Source organism: Cariama cristata, unplaced genomic scaffold (assembly GCF_000690535.1).
Source record: "Cariama cristata isolate BGI_N322 unplaced genomic scaffold, ASM69053v1 scaffold12342, whole genome shotgun sequence".
NCBI classification, from domain to species: Eukaryota; Metazoa; Chordata; class Aves; order Cariamiformes; family Cariamidae; genus Cariama; species Cariama cristata.
In genome coordinates, this window is record NW_009604461.1 from 2,219 (window position 1) to 18,757 (window position 16,539).

General features: G+C 41.5%; 1 protein-coding gene across 1 annotated transcript in view; it reads left to right on the plus strand.

Moving 5' to 3' along the window:
- Nucleotides 1–11,991, plus strand: part of LOC104158078 (chromosome unknown open reading frame, human C11orf73) — a 12,286-nt gene extending 295 nt beyond the window's left edge. Inside the window, exons 2-5 of the mRNA XM_009695637.1 lie at nt 536–773; nt 6,547–6,698; nt 9,246–9,364; nt 11,635–11,991. Of these exons, the coding sequence (XP_009693939.1) occupies nt 536–773; nt 6,547–6,698; nt 9,246–9,364; nt 11,635–11,689 (564 nt within the window). The 3' untranslated portion in view covers nt 11,690–11,991. The remainder of the gene's footprint in view (nt 1–535; nt 774–6,546; nt 6,699–9,245; nt 9,365–11,634) is intronic.
- The last annotated feature ends 4,548 nt before the right edge of the window (nt 11,992–16,539 follow it).

A 16,539-nucleotide genomic window follows, 5' to 3' on the forward strand; every position in this document is an offset into this window, starting at 1 on the left:
TTGGGCTCCTCGGAGACAAGCTGCGAGCTTGAAAGAAGCTGTTTAAGGCCAGATTGTGCGTTGGCTGCAAGGATGTGGCATCTCGGGTAAAGAGGAGATTATCTTTTATTATGGCATTTAGCCATCCTTCTACTGCCTGTCTCAAGGTTTATTGTATTTCCTATGTGAACAGGTTTCCATGATCCTGGGGTTGTGCCAGCCAGGTGGTCAACAACCACTGCTTATAGACTTGGCAACCTCTTCTGCACCCTATTTTCCCCCTACGCACGTGGGGAGTGAAGGTATTCTGATCCTGTAGTCCTGGGTGGGATATGTGTTCAGTGCAGGTAGAACAAGACTGTTGTGCCTTTTTGGAAATATCTTTTGCAGTTGTTCTGCTGTGTTTGACTTTTATCTGGCTATTTGCTATTTAGGTTAGTACATGCCTCACTTTTTGTTATGTTCCATATTAGGTGTATTTCTATAAAAGGAAATTCACAGTTACAGTCAAAGATGCAAAACATAGTAATACTAATAAAAGTTTTGTTGTCTTTAGGTACAAGCAGCTCCCCAACAAGTGGCTGAAGACAAATTTGTATTTGATTTACCAGACTATGAAAACATCAACCATGTGGTGGTCTTCATGCTGGGAACTATACCATTCCCAGAAGGAATGGGAGGATCTGTCTATTTTTGTTATCCAGACCAGAGTGGGATGGCTGTGTGGCAGCTGCTGGGGTTTGTCACTAATGAGAAGCCAAGTGCCATCTTCAAAATTTCTGGTCTGAAATCTGGTAAGAATGGTGAAATGTAGCAGTCGGTGTAACAAATGTGTTCCTGCATGCATAAGGGGATAAATGTTTGAAGGTGATTTTGAACAAAAGGCTACTTGAAAAGGCAGACCGCTGTGTATTTTCAGACAGTCCTGAGCAGATGTGGTACTGGAAGCAGTCTGTCAGCTTCATGGCAGTCTGTCTGTATGTTAATGTTCCTAGCAAAATTTCTCACTTATCTTCTTTTGTATGTGGTGTTGATCTGGAAATTCCTTTGAGCAGGCTTGGCATGTACACCAGTGTTTCTTTGTAGAGAACCTGAGGAAGAATGACCCTGAAACTTCCATCGCGTGGTTCTTAGGCATCTGTCTAGACATGCCTGCAGTATTCTCTTTCACCTACCACTGTTAAGTGGTTGTATTCTTCATAGCAGAGAGACAGGTTTTTAATGAGTAAAGTCTGACGCAGTGATTTCAGACGGCAGCGTTCGGGTGCAGTTGCTCTATGTGACTGTCCAGTAGAGGGTGTCGTCATTGGAAAGCAGCTTTCCAAATGTTTTAGTGTTTTTGATATAGACCCGAGTCAGAGAAATCTGATTCGTATGGGGGGCAGAGAATGCTAGTGCTACCTGAAGTAGGTGTAGGTGAGTTTTCCTAAATATATGGGGGTTTTGCCATGTATATTATAAAAACGAAGGGCCCCAATGACACACCTTTGTCTCATTAAAGGGATAGTCATGTCAGTCAAACAGCTTAAAGTGTTATGGTCATAAAGTAATACACATCTTTTATAGACTTCAGTGTAGTGTACAGCCTTAGCTTGAACCTCTGTTTAGGTAAGTGTTGAGGTTGCTATGATAAAACATATTAATTCGTAATGTGGCATGCTTGCTTTTGTATCGGTCCCGTATGGCAGTGTGACAAGAGATAAGGTCTCTTAAGGTGCAGAGCAAAATGAATTCTGATCATGTATGTTCCTCAAAAATCCTCTCAGAAGAGGGAACAGTCACAGGAAGGCTGGGGGGGACATGGTTTTATATATTCCAAAGTTGTGGTGTTAGTGAAACGGTAAAGCGTATTGCTGGTTCTTTCACCAGCCTTTGCCGTATGTTTCTCACGCTTGAAAGACTTACCCTATTATACATGCTTTTAGACAGCTTTGTATGAAAACATTTTCAGATGCTTTTTGCATGATTAGCCATAATTTCCAAGCAAGAGCTGCTCTCAGGGAAGAACTCTGTGACTTGGTTGACTGCATTTGTAATGCCATGAGGCAGTGCTGTGCTTGATCTGAACAACAGAGACCTGTCGTTCCCGTGGTTGCCTACAGCTGATCTCTGACTGTAGAGTCAGTATAACCTACACAGCCTTAGTTTGCGTGACCATAAGCAATTGTATGATGGAGAAGACTGAGGCTGTAGAAAGGGGAGACCAGAGAGGGATTACAGAGAGCTGGAATCGTTGAGAGATATTACTGACTTAAATCCGCATTTTGGGTTTAATCCCTTGTTGAGAAGAACCAGTGTGTGTCCCTGTTTGTCAGCTCCCTGTGAAGCAGTGGTTGTAGCAGAGTTTCCTGCTGTGTGATGAAGAGGGACAGCTTGTTTCTTATGTGGACGTGAGTGGCCAGCTGAGGTGACATAGTGTTTTATTACACAGACTCTCGGAAAGGTTAAATGTATCATTTGTAACTCTTACATTAAGTTTATGTTTAGTGTCTGAAATGCGCTGGAACTGCACAGGTTTTGTGATGTGTGTAACTTGCCCACGTTGCACATTGTTGTAAGGACTGGCTGGGCTGTTAAATACAATATCTGGGGATGTGGTATTAGATTTCTGGACTATGAGGGTCAATTAAAATGGCATTGCCCCAGGTTTTTTTGTTTGCTTCTCTGCTTCCTGTCCCGTGCTCACTTAGGAAAGCCAACACAGGTCAATGTTGCAGTGTTTCCAAGGGGGATACCAGGAGGTTGTCTCAATAGATGAACTAAATGGGAAATTGCTTTTGTGGAATAGAGTCTTCAATGTGAAAGTGATTTGTAGAGACGAGACTAAATTATGAACCTGGACGCTTTTTCCTTCACTACAGGTGTTATTTAAGCTCAGATAACCCTCTTTGAATAAGAGATTTCCAGATTGACATTCCTGTGAGGCATGTTCAAGACCTGTAGGACCCTCTAAAAGACTCCTTTAGAGCTCCTCTCTAATGAGGAAGAGTTTGTTGAATTGTATTTCTTAGTAGTCTTGGTACAAACAATATAGCTAAAAGCAGGCTTTTCTGTTGTTCTTCTTGCTAACTTTTAACCATTCTTAAAAGCTATGCTGTGAGGCTAGAACTATAAGTGCTTGTGGTGTTTGTGTGTTTTTGTGTTTGCTTTTTTTGTTGTTGTTTTGACCCTTTGATTTAGCAAGTGAAGTCTTGCATCTGTTAATACTGATTATAAGTCTAGGAGTCAAAGGCCCGAAGTGTCCAGCATTATTACATATTTCTTTTTGAGGATTAGCTATCATGTAAGATGGTGACTGGCTTTGCAATAAGCATTAAATCTGAATTAGTTTTTCCTCTTCATATACAATCTTCGTGTTTGCTGGAAATTAGATTATTTAATCAACTGTCCTCGCCCCCCCCCCAACAAAATTGGAAGTTAAATTTCGTGCTAAAAGCTGAATAATGTGTGTTTGCGAGGTTTTGGGTTTTTCTGGTCATTTCCTCACCCCCCAGCGGGATGACAGTCAATGTGTATTCTTTCAGGCTGTTAGTCTTCCCACTTCTGGATTTTTCATTACAGGTGAAATGTTTAACAGCCTGTAGTCAAGGTAGAATAGAATATTTCTGGCTTTAACAAAGCTGAGTGGCTTCTTTAGTGCCAAGAGGAATAAAGTAGCAATACACCTTTATGAAAGAGGCTGAGTCGATCTCTTGAAATTGTGCAATTTCTGCACTTGTGTAATAAACTGCAGCTGTAATAAATGTTCTAGTAAGATCCCTTGGTACCTGTTGGAGCTGCGCTAGTAGTGCTAACTGTTTTAATTCATTAAGGTCACTGTCATCGCTGATGGAATCGCTGTGAGCTTTATCACGCGACACAAGGGATTGTGGTCAGTTCTGATGGTGCAACTGAAAAGTTGAAGTTTTTTGCTTGGGCTCCTGATGCCCTTGTAGAGCATGGCTGCTCTTGGAAGGCAAGACATAGGTTCTGCTGGGTTTTGCCACAGATGTTGTATTCAGGTTGCTTTGGAAAATGCTGTAGATAGAATGTTTTGCTGGCCTTCCTTTTCAAAGGAGGAAGATACGCTGCAGAGGAGCAGTTCGGGCCTAGAGCACCAAGCTTTAGAAGAGTGCCGTTGCTGGCAGTCGTCACTGTTACTGGTTTGTCTGTACTTTCAGATCTGGAGAAGAACAATGACTGGTAACACTTTAACACATGCAATTTTATATTCTTCTCTCACTGTGTGATGTTTTGCTGATTGAGAGTAGATGAATTTCATTTGATTGTGCATGAAGAAGGGGCTTAGAAATAGTCCTTGCCTTGGGATTTTAAGGGTTTTTATTTTTCAGTTGTGCCTGAAAGTCTGGTAGAAATAGAAAACAAACCTTGGGCTGGGATTTTGCACCCTTACTGGGAGTATGTTGACAAGCGGGATAAAAGTTACAGGATAGCCTTTTCCATTACGAACTTTTTCTGCTGTGCAGCATGCAATGATGTGTCTGATGCTGCTTTCCACTCACAGATATACCCTCTAATGTAATGCCTGCATCTGAGGCTTACACATGGGTAGGGTTTTTGATATGGTTGGGCTGAAAGGTAATGAGTGCTCGCTACCTTGAATCAAGACTTCAATGAAGCGAAAGAAAGGGGTAGAAAAAATACGTTTCTGATTGCAGTTGCTCTGCTATGACATAGTACGTTGGAGAGTGTAGGGTCTGAATGTGAAAACCTGAGCTTGTATTTCAGTACTGATTAACATACTGTGTTCTCTCTATTTGTAAAGTTTGGAATGCTCCTTGCAAGAGCCAAGCATTGGAAATGTGAAGGGTATTCCAGTTGGTGTAAGGGTGGTGGGGGATGCTTTTCTGTCACCCTTTTAGCCAGACATCTTTCCAAGGGAGTGGTTCCGTGGGAGTGCATGCAAAGTGACAGGATGGATGTATTTTATTATTTGTGAGTGTCTTTCTAAAGTAGCGATATTTTCTGATGGAGCCTGTTGCTTGATGATGATATATTTTATTGTAAATGTCAGCTTCTCAGGTGAAGATGTTACAAGATGTGAAACTTCTACCAGTCCTATTGCTATTGGGATTTTATTGAGTGATATTTGGTTTCTAATAGCTTTTCTGTTTCTTTCTTAATACTTTAATAAATTTTACCTTTATTAAGCAAGCAACTATCTACAGTAAAGGTTGAGATCATACAGCAGTGGCTTTTCTCAGAAGAGCTTCTAGATAGCACTTCAGGAGATGAACTCTCTTCTTATTGGCCTTGTGTTAAAGTAACATTTTTGTAGAGAGTGCTTTACTTGTAGATGTAGTGCTATTTTGCAGTTGTAGGATCTGGAGTGAAGAGTGACACTCGGCTTCAGCTGAAAAGGGTGCTGGGTTTGTGAATGTGCTTTCCATGTGGGTTGGATGTTGGCTTCTTTGCGGTAGTGCCTTGTGTCTCTGCAGAAAAATGGTAAAGTTTGAGATCTTTAGTCTTGAGCCTCAGTTCAGCTTCTCAAATTTGTGCTGGTTTTGCTGGCTCAGTTTTTGACCATGGAACTAAGTCAGATGGTGCTTTAGATTTCTAGTTAGCCTTTCCTGCAACTCAGGTTAGTGTTGACTCATTTGTAGGACAGCTCTTGATTAGCTTTGCTTTCTCCTGCTAGTAAGAGGCCAGAAAGTGCTATTGAAACATCACTTCTGTGTTAAGAGAGTACTTGTCTAATGTGTTTGCTCAAACTTAGGTGGAGTATTAGTATGTGTTTATTTTCCTTTACAGATGCTGACAAAGAGGAGTGCATGATTTCAGTGACTCTAGGTGTCTGTTATTGTTTGCAGAGACCCTGGCTGAAGCTGGGACTGAAAGTACTGGTTAATACTCAGTTGAGAAAGGTCAGAAGTGATGGCAGAGGGCTGGGATAATACCTGTATGAATGGTATGCAATTTGGGGGTGGTTTTCTGCCCGATTCCTTGTTTTCTTTGTGGCTCTTGCAAAGTCAGAGGCCTTTCTGTTCCATGGCTGTTTCTTTGACCTTTGCTGCTGTTCGTGGTTTTGAGCAGTTCAGATGACATCTGGGGCTGCCCAGCCCTCTACAGGGACAGCTTCGGATCAGAGGGATCTTAAAGTACCATTCTCTATTTTTCAGAGCACAAACAGGTTCAGAAGAACCTGGTTTTGAATGAGTGAATCAAATAACTGTGCAGCAGTACTGAATATTTCCTCTTTCTCTGCAATTGTAACAATGTGAGTTAAAGGCTTGATTCCTATAGAGAAAGGTTCTGCTGTCTTTTCTCAGAGATCGTATTTTCTGTTTAATCCATGTACTTCATAGGGAGCTTTAAAATTACATTTTTCTTTTTTTTTTTTTTTTTTTTTAGAAATTTCCTTACAATCTGCTGTGTTTTTTAAATGTACCTGTCATACTGTTTCATTGTGCCTGTGCTTGGACTGCATGATTTTTCTGTGTTTGAGACAGGGAGATCTCTCTGGTGGGAGTTGAGGAATACCTCTGACAGAAGAAACATGGTGATTTAAGTTACAGAGTCTTTTACATATGTGCCAAATCTAACGTGTGCTGTTCGTGGCCCTTTCAGGGAAGGGAAGTCAACATCCCTTTGGTGCTATGAACCTCCCTCAGACACCAACGGTGGCCCAGATTGGAATCTCAGTGGAACTGCTGGAGAACCTGGCCCAGCAGACTCCTGTGGCAAGTGCTGCTGTGTCATCAGTGGATTCATTCACAGAGGTAGCTTGGCCATTTTGTTTTCAGAAATTCTCTGTGCTACGAAAGTCTGAAGAATTGAGCCTCTGAAGAACTAATGGGGGGGGCGAGGGGGAAGCTGCAGGATTGTAACCAACCTAATTGTTGTCACATCATTTGGGTGGATGCTTTGATATTTTGAAATGACTTTTTCTTACACTGGAAGACTATGTCTCCTGTAAAAGATTGGATTTTGCATGCTCAGTGGAATCAAGCCAATAGACTCACTTGTATTGATGTGACTCTACTGTAAAAATATTTATGATCCTTCCTCATAGGAGCAGCTACTACTAAATGCATGTAAGAGACAGTGAATCTTTGGTGATTTGTAGGTGCCAGAACTCCAGTGCATAGATTTGCAGGAATGGTCAAAAAATTACTCTAAAGTCAAGGCAGACACGGGTGTGGATGCAGATAGATATCCAAGTGTACCACTGACCCTTGAGAAATCCTTCAGATGCAGTTCTGCAGAACTGCAGAATCATGCCCTCTCTCACAGAAAGATGTATTTCTTTTTTTTTTCCAGTTCTTTCCCTGTGGACCAGGCCTTGGGCAGCAAGCCTTGCCATTTTTTACCCAGCCTGTCTGTTAGTTTGAACCTCTGGAAGTCCTCAGTCAGCACTGGCAGTTAGTTGGCCATCTAATAGCAGTTCAAGGCAAGCTAGATCTGCATGGCAGGTATTGATTTCCCTGATGCTGATGGCTCTGGCATTATCTTTTAACACTTCAGCAGCTGGTGAGGCTTTTCTTGAGGGTTTGTGGGTTTTTTTTTCCCCTCCTTGCTTGCTTTCCTTGCAGGCACTTGCTGAGGTAAATTAGTAACTGAACAGCAATCCTGATACTGTAGCCGATGTCCTTTGGCGGTTTATACACATAGTAGCTCCAAGTAGGTAATGTCTCTTCAAGAAAGTTACCACAACTAGAGTTGACTGACAGCTATTTTTATATAATATGGTTAATTGAGCTTTTCTGGAGTTGTTAGGGGCAAATGATATCTAAATAATATTTCTGATTCCACCAACTTTTATTATAGCAGTAGTTAAGTCGTGAGGTAATAATGTGCCACTTGAGGTCATTTGCAGGGTGGCTGGTGGTTTCTTCTGGCAGGAGTATTTAGAGGGGGCGGGGGGGGAACCAAAGCAAAACCCTCATAAGTGCATAACTTTTTTACAAATGTTATTTCCAGTTAGGTGGATTCTCTATTAATAAAGAGTAGCATCTTAACTGAAACTGTATGTTGCTTTCAAGGACTGCAGCTGAGCCAAAGGTTGAAGTAACAGTTACTCCTACAGAGAAAATGTACAAAGTCATAGCTGAAGGAAACCTTTGAGGGAGTAGATAGCAGAGGAAGGGGATATGACCAGGAGCATGTTTATGAATGACTAATGGCTTTTATTTAAAATTTGACATCATGTCTTTGGAATTGCTACATTATAGCAGTAAAAGGATTTTTTTTTTTTTAAGGCAAAATAATATTTTGCTACTCTAAGAGGCTGCTCTCCCACTACATTTTAATAAGTTTTACACAGCTTTATGGTTGTACATATAATTTTTTTATATGTAGTTATATTATTAAAAAGTTGTATGGAAAAAAAGTGGGACAAACCCAGAGAGTTCTCTGTGTGAGTGAGGTGAGACTGAGGGTAGGCTCCTGGCTTTTGGGACGTGAGTTCTTCACTCCTTTTGTCAGAGCAGGTGGAGAGAGGCACAAGAGTGTGCATGTATATTGCCCCAGGCTCTGTTTTCCTCTGTCATTTCACTGTCTATGAAAATGGTTTGTTCTCCCATTGAAACAATGCATACTTTTTTAAAAAATAAAAAGAATAGGGGAAAGAAGGAGGTGCCATAGGCTTATTTATTTGTAGACTGGCTGGGAATATCCTACAGCCTCATTCTCTGCACACAGGGCTTGCTACTTCTTGGCTTCTCCTTCACTATTTTATTTCCTTATTCCTACAGTTTAGGAGTTTCCTATGCGTCTTTTTCATTTTTTCCCCAGCAAGATCTTGTGCCAGAGGATGCCAGCAGCTCTTCTGTGGTGAAAGCTAAAGGAAATTTCCCTGTCACTGGAGTCTGACAAGTTGTAATGAGGCAGATTGCAGGTTTTTCAGCTGGTTTAACAATTAGTGTTTTGCTATGAGCTGGAATGGCAGCTTTGACCTGGCCTACAGTTCTTCTGATAGTTTAATTTGGAGGATGGGGACAGCTCATGTCACTCCATCGCTTTTTTGTCACAAAAAGAAAATGTTCTTCTCAAAGCTGTTTATCCAGTTGGATGAAATTAGGCCGGGAGAGAACGAGTGAAGATTCTGAAAATGATTTCTGGATGGTGGATGGCTCTGAGAGCTAGGATGTTTTGATCAATTTGAAACAGACATCCCTCAACCTAATATATCTACTTTCCCATTGTGTTTTAGATGACAATGTTGATTTTACTTCATATAGGAGTTGTGTGTCTGTTAAACTGTTGCACAAGAATTCAAATTGAAAAAAGAACTTACTTAATGTCTTTTTTTTTTTTTTTAATTTCAGTTCACTCAGAAGATGTTGGATAACTTCTATAACTTTGCTTCCTCATTTGCTGTCACTCAGGCACAGATGACCCCAAATCCTTCTGAAGCTTTCATTCCTGCAAATGTAGTTCTGAAATGGTAATGGCAATGATCTCTACTAACAAGTGTTCCTTTTCTCGAGGCGTTAAACCAGCTGATTTCTAAGTATTGAACTACTGCCAATGCTATTCAGTGAAATGATGCAAAACCATTTAAAAGCGTTTGTTGTTGTGTATCTATCTCAAGTATAGAGAGGTTCTATTCACTGGTTTTGTATTTATTTGTCAGCATCTTCATATCTAGTTTTTTATTAGGAAAGTGCTATGCAACCTATGAAACTTTTTTTGATTCTAGAAATGTCACCCTTGACATATGTGGATTTCCACTATGTTGCTGATTATACAAATGCTCTGGAGACATGGGAAGACAGAACACACCGATTCCTGTCAATTTGTGCTTATTGTTAGGCTTGGTCTCTTCCTAGCCATAGTTCTGGCATAGTTACATTGCTTAAGAACATAGGAGAGATGAAGAAATCATGTTCCTCGTTGGCCTCGTTCTGTCACCAAGACCCTTGAGCACAAATAACAAAAATCTCTCTGACAGTTGTTTTCCAGGAGCTGGTTTAAGAAATAACTGTCTGTGGGGGTAGCCCGTGTGGTCTGGACATAAGCTGTGAACTGTAGGTAGTCCTTTAGGATATCTGAAAAATTCTTTCTTACAGTTTATCAGTTTAGCCCTCTTCAGCATCTACAGTATTAACCTAAACCCTTTTTTAAAACAGTATTTTGAATACTGTTTTATCGTTAGTACAGATCTCATCAATACGCAAGCAGTTAAGATAAGCAATATATTTTCTTTAGGAGTGTGCCATGATACAGATGTCTTCTCTGCACACTCCATGAACGTATGTGGGTAAGGTCTCTGATGAGAGGAGCCCAAGGGAAGGGGCAGGGTAGTGGCTGGTCGTTGCCTGGCTAATGCTGAATTTACTTTTGGCTGTTGTTCAAAACCAGGTAGCGATGTGAGGTGTAACTCTAATAAACTGAACACATTTGTGTGTAGGAATCTGTTAATGTGATTACAGCCACAAAAAAACCAACATTGTTTTGGGTCTGTTCATATGTTTGTGAGTCATTATGATGTGCTTAATTGTAACTTGTAATATGTGGAGTATCTTAGGTCTCTGCAAGGGGCTGGCTGCAATGGAAATTCAGTGGTTTGAGTCTTTTCTCATTTGAGTTGCATTAGGAACTAAGAGATGAAGGACAACATTCTTTGTTTGTTTTGTTTCATTGGCAGTACCTTTTGACACCTTTCAGCTTGGGTTTGTGGGGACTGAAAGTGTTTTCAGGCTTTTGTAGCTCAAAGCCTGTAGACTGTTGTTTGTTTGGTTTTTTTAAATCACAGAAATTGTATACTTTCCCTATTTTTTCACTGTAGGTCAATAATGAATTCTGATATTCAGTTTGTTTGTGGCTTGCTTGTTTCTGAGAGTATGGAAAGTGAAATTAAGACAGCATGTGTGCATACATGTTTCCATTATGTGTTAGAGAATTATTTTCCTTGTTAGATTTTACTAAAACATTACCCTATATAAAAAATGTGGAAGTTAGAATTATTTGGTGATGGTGGAAAAGTGATGGGGCCGACTTTGTCTCAAGGTTTCCATTAGAACTACAAGGCAAATCAATGCATCGCTCCCCTCTTCCTTACCTGTGAGCAGGTTACATGAAGAAATCCCAACTCGGAAGCAATCCCGACTCGGAGGCTGTGGTCACCCTGCAGCCCTGCTCCAGCCTGTCAAGCTTGTCAGCTCCCGTTCACTGTCCCGTGCACCGAGACGTGCTCAGCTGGCGTTCTGCCTCCGAGTCGGAGCAGCGCTGACGGGGTGGTACAGGGACAGCTGGACTGGATTCGGCAGCACTGGTGTTACCTTGTTTTTCCCAGTATTTTTCCCAGTCTCCCTGAGTGGCGCGAGGTTTTCTTGGTTTGGTTTTGCTGGGGTTTCTTCTGTGAGGTACCTGGCCAGGTTACTAGGATGATGGGCAGCCTCACGCTCGCTTTGATTTCCTAGCCCCAAAAATGTTATGCACAAAATAGCCACTTTTAATTCACTTACAAATTTACTAAGCTTGAATGAGCATTCCCTGGGACACCGCTTTAATGAAATACATATTGTTGTTGAAATACACAAGTCTTGCTGTGAATATTCTGGATATGGAATCAGAAAGGAGAATTTTGGATTTACTCGTTTCCTGGTGTGGAGTAGCTGTAACTTATCATGTTCTCTGCATAGACTAAATTATTTGTATCATTTTTAAGCCATTTTATTTGCAGCAGCTTTTTTTTTTTAAATTTTTTTCTAGGTATGAGAACTTCCAGAGACGTCTCACACAGAACCCTCTCTTCTGGAAAACATAAGCTTAAATTGTGTCATTTGAAGTGCTTTCTAAACGACGTTACCTGAAAGATGCAGCAAGGGACTCCACTGCAGAATTGGGGGGGGGAAACACAAACGATTAGTCTGAACAGACAAACTTGTAACTTTTGTATTACTCTTGAAAATTATTTAAAATTAAAATCCATGAAAACTACTTGCCTACGCATGATTTTTTTTTTAATTGAAGTACCTGCCTGCAACAAAAAATCAGTGTTCTGTGTGCATGTGTAGAAATATTCTTTTTAAGCTGCATTTAGAGTGGAAGAAAGTACAAGATGAAAAATAGCAGCATGGTTCATACTTGTGTGATGTTTCAGGGTGTTCAGTTGTAAACAAAATAAATGTGGTTTTTCCTCGTTCACCTCATTCTGAAGGATGATCAGGCAGCTGAGAATATGCTGATGGTTTTCCTGCTGGTACTTACACTCTTAGTTCTTTCACTTTGTGGACAACCAATATTCCTGTCCCCAGCTCATGTAAATGGTACAACAGCATTTCCTCCTTTTTGGCATGAAGACACTATTGAGCTTGATCTCGGGGTACCTGTCTTTAACTTTTCCTGTCTGAAAGTGTAATGAAGAGAAATCTTTGGGGGCTTTTTCCCTGCTGCAAGTCAGATAGCTTTGAAATGGCCGTTACAGGCCAATTTGGAGTTGTAGATTTTTGATTTGCAGGCCTGGGCTGTTCAGTGAGCTGACAGCTGCTAGGTTATTGATGGTGGAGGATTCGGCATCCGCGTGAGGAAAGCTCAGGGACACTTGGGCAGCCAGAGGAAAGGAGCAGAGCCAAAAGGACTGGAGCGGAACAGGTGAATGGATACTGCTGTGGCTACAGCCCGTACTCCACCAGGGTTGTGGCAGGTACAGGGTGCTGAGGGGCTGTGATGCTGGGAGAAGAGCCAGCTCTGGCTGTTCTGCACCAGCCTGTCCCACTCTGCCCACTGATCTGCTGAGCCCCACGGGCTTCAGCAGTCGCTGTTATTTTCTACCTTACGCAGCTTTCGTTCCATATGGTTTTGTCCTGAGAGAGATCAAAACAGTCTTTATGATTTCTTTGTGATAAAAGGGGATAATAAAGATTTCTTCGTCTGCTTGCTAGGACAGAGAAGCATTTCCTTGTTGAGGAATGGACTAAACCTCTTACTGCTTTTTCCTGTTTCAGGATGAATAGTGTCTTAGCATCTTTTCTCCCTGTCTTTCAGATGGGAGATCCCTGGGAAGGGATTAGACTTTGTACTATGTCTTCATGATTGAACAGCCAAACACTTCTTCAACATATCAAACATACTTTTTACCTCAACACACTGGTTTACAATGGGAGAACAGGATTATATAGAAGTATTTCAGGAATAAGCCTGAGGAGAAACAGAAAAATACAATGCATACATCAATCTATCCTGCCTTTTACATCAATATTGATTTTCACACACACACAAAAAAAAAATCCTTCCCCCAGGTTCTTCTGGAGATGTGATGCCTGTAATAATAACAATACATTATTTTGTAACAGTCCTCCTCTGTTTAAGTGTATTTTTTCCCTTGTGTTGTTCCCAGTTTCTTGCTACCAGGAATTCAGGTCCCTTGAATGGAAAATTCCTTAAAACAAATGAAGGGTTTGAGGTTGAACATGCCCTGCCATGCCAGACTTGTAACCACGACAGGGATAGATTTAATTCACTCAATTTTGGGAGATTTTCCCAATCATTTTTCTTTCCAAGTCAACATGAAGTGTTAGAGTGGGAATTCTTTTCACAAGGGCCCTATCTGTTTCTGGGTCTGCCCTCACCTCATCACCACTTTTAAACTCCAGGAAGTAACAAGTGCATATATTGCTACTGGTTTAGGCTGAAACGGCTGCAAAATTCATGACAAGTAGTCAAAATTCTAATTATGCAGAGGGTTTTTTTTCTAGGTTGGTTTGTTTTTTAAAAAAAGTTACAATCATGAAATGAACACAATATTTTTCTGGCACCGGGATCATGCTGACAGCTGAACATTCCCAGGTGACCCTGAAGACTTCCCTGCAGCACGTGTAGAGGAGCTACATTCCTTGATTTTCAGCCACGGAACCAGAGCTCCCCAATGTCATCAGCGGTGAAACACAAGCATGAAACACACCAAAGAAAACATGCACTCCTAACATACACTAGGAAGGGCAAATTCAGTCCACACTTGCATGAAATTCTGGGGCTTAAAATTAGAAGCTTCACAAACCTGATTTAAATTTACATTGTGGGAACATTTTTTTATTCAGTCACCAGCAGATGGACTAAAACCCCAGCAAAGAGGACCGTTAGTCTCTGAGGAAGAGAGACACCCTTCTAACCAAACCACTGACTTAACTAACCAGCAGGAACCTATTTTCTACTTCCACCTGTGCTACAGACTGTCTTGCTTACGCTGGGCAAAGTCTGCCTAAAACTTAGGAAATCTTTCACAATCTCTGGAAGTTGGTGGAGCAAGAAAAGGCCCTCCAGGTACCTCTCCAGCTTCTTTTTTTAACGAAGGGACGAAAGATGAATCTCTTCAGAGAGATACTCAGTGTGCAAAAGCTGACGGAAACAGCGACGTTCCAATTTTATTGTACCCTTCACACACAGAGTTCATGCAGAAGAGGCGTCTGCAACGCCTGCAGCCTCCTGAAACCGTTTCCTGGCTGTACTGCAACTGTCAGTCAGGAGATTGGAGCCAGGCAGGCCTGACTTTACCTCATCTGCCTTTCACCGAGATGGGAAACAGGAGGAGTCCATTTCAGAATTTGTCAAAGAACAGAGCTACAGGTGGCTTGCAGACAACAGGGAAGAACACACGTTAATGTCTTTCAGGACATTTTGGGTAGATTTCCCCACTATTAGGCTCAAACCACACCTCTTTTGCTGAAGAACTTGGGCACTGGAGCTCTCAAGGTATGTTACAGGAAAGTATGTATTAAAAAGTTAAAAGGTTCTGGAGGATACGGAACTTTTCTTTAAATTCTTTTGCAATGATTATAACACTGCTAGCTCTGTATCTTTCCCCACTACTAGGCTCAAACCACACCTCTTTGCTGAAGAACTTAGGCACTGGAGCTCTCAAGGTATGTTACAGGAAAGTATGTATTAAAAAGTTAAAAGGTTCTGGAGGATACGGAACTTTTCTTTAAATTCTTTTGCAATGATTATAACACTGCTAGCTCTGTATCTTCCTGAAGATGCACAGTAGAAATAATTGGAGTTTTTCCCCTTTTTTTAGTCTAGAACCAGGCAACTTGAGGAAGAAAACACCCCAATGAAATACAGAACTTTTATGTTCGCTTGAGCTTTATGGGTCTGAATGTTGACAAGGAGTTTTTTCCCCTTATGGTCTATATTCTAGATATTATTAATCCTAAAAGCAGATGGGACTGACTGTTGTAAAGGAGAATTTTTTTCTTCCCTGTGGCTTGCTCCAGCCCTACTTCTGCAAGTTCACATTCTCTAGTTCTTCCCTTCATTAACATCTTGAATCTGATTTCAGCTCCATCCAGGCTTCTCAGAGCAAACCTTCTGGAACATCTGTCTGCACTTTAAGAGAACAGTCTTCAGCACATTCGTAAGTTAATACTGAAGTTAAAGCTTACCCTAATTGTGTTAGCCCTCTCTCTAGTCAAGCACCACCCTTCCTTTCCTTCCTCTCAAACAGAACAGCTCGTTTGTCAGAAAGTATCGCTTACTTACACACCAAAAAACCAACCACGGCTGAAAAATCCCTACTGCTTTTGTATCCCATTTCACTCTCAACCCTGGACACGGGACAACAGAGAAGACCCACTCTAAGGGCACGCTACCGTAAAGCATTTGCAAAGGCTGAAGGGTGCCAGCCTCCAGGCCAAGTGCTCTCATCTAGCTCATCTGATCAAAGCTCTTTCCTTGAAGGCTGTAGGAAGCCCCAGCACTCCCCAGTGCCTTTTCGGAGTGCTCTCCCAACCGCATCCTCACACCCACTGTATTTCAGACTCTGCCAACCCCACGTGCTTTCCACAGAATGAACTATGAGGTATACGGGCCATCGCTGTTGCATAAATGCTGGTTCATACTGTGCCAGCAGTTCTGTAGATACAGTCGAACTAAAGGTTAAAAACTGCCTCCAAGCTCCAGACTCTCTCATCTCCCTCTTCAGCTACTTTGTGTTCAACTCTGCAGGCGTTTCAGTCTCCCCCCTCCAGCACTCGGGCTTGTACCTGGTTCTGCCCAACTCTGTGGTTCTACACTTGGCTCCCTGACCATGTCCCCAGGACCAGTCACCCCTCCCCAGAATGAGAGTGCTGGCCCCTTGATTTCTGCAAGAAAAAGAAGGTCCCAAATCCAGCTCAGCTGAACACGAGTTTTGGACAGAGGTGTGCTACAACAGTACTACCGCACCTCCCCAGTAGGAAGGACAAGGATTTAAAAAAGAAAAAAAAAAATGGGAAAAATAATCATATGTTACAGATTGAGACTTGTAAACTACTTGCCAGTTCTGGACTTCATTTTCTGCAGGCTCCCAAGGACACAAATCAAAACTGGCTTAGTCACATTACTTCAAACTGAACAGGTAGTTTACCTAAACAGAGCATTTACAAGCTTGCCAAACTGTAACAAACAGGAAGAAGCAATATCCTGAAAGATAAAAGTCAGACATGCACTTGGGAAGTCAGTAGCAGCCAGGACTACTTAACTTAATCTACTGATCAAAAAAAGCACTATTCTGTTGCCAATGATAGCGTACTTGTATTTACACAATATCCTAATACTTTCTTTTCAAGTCCTACGGTGAAGGATAAGAGGAGCATGGAAGGAAAAAAAAAAACCCAAGTATGTAAATGGTTCAGCTTC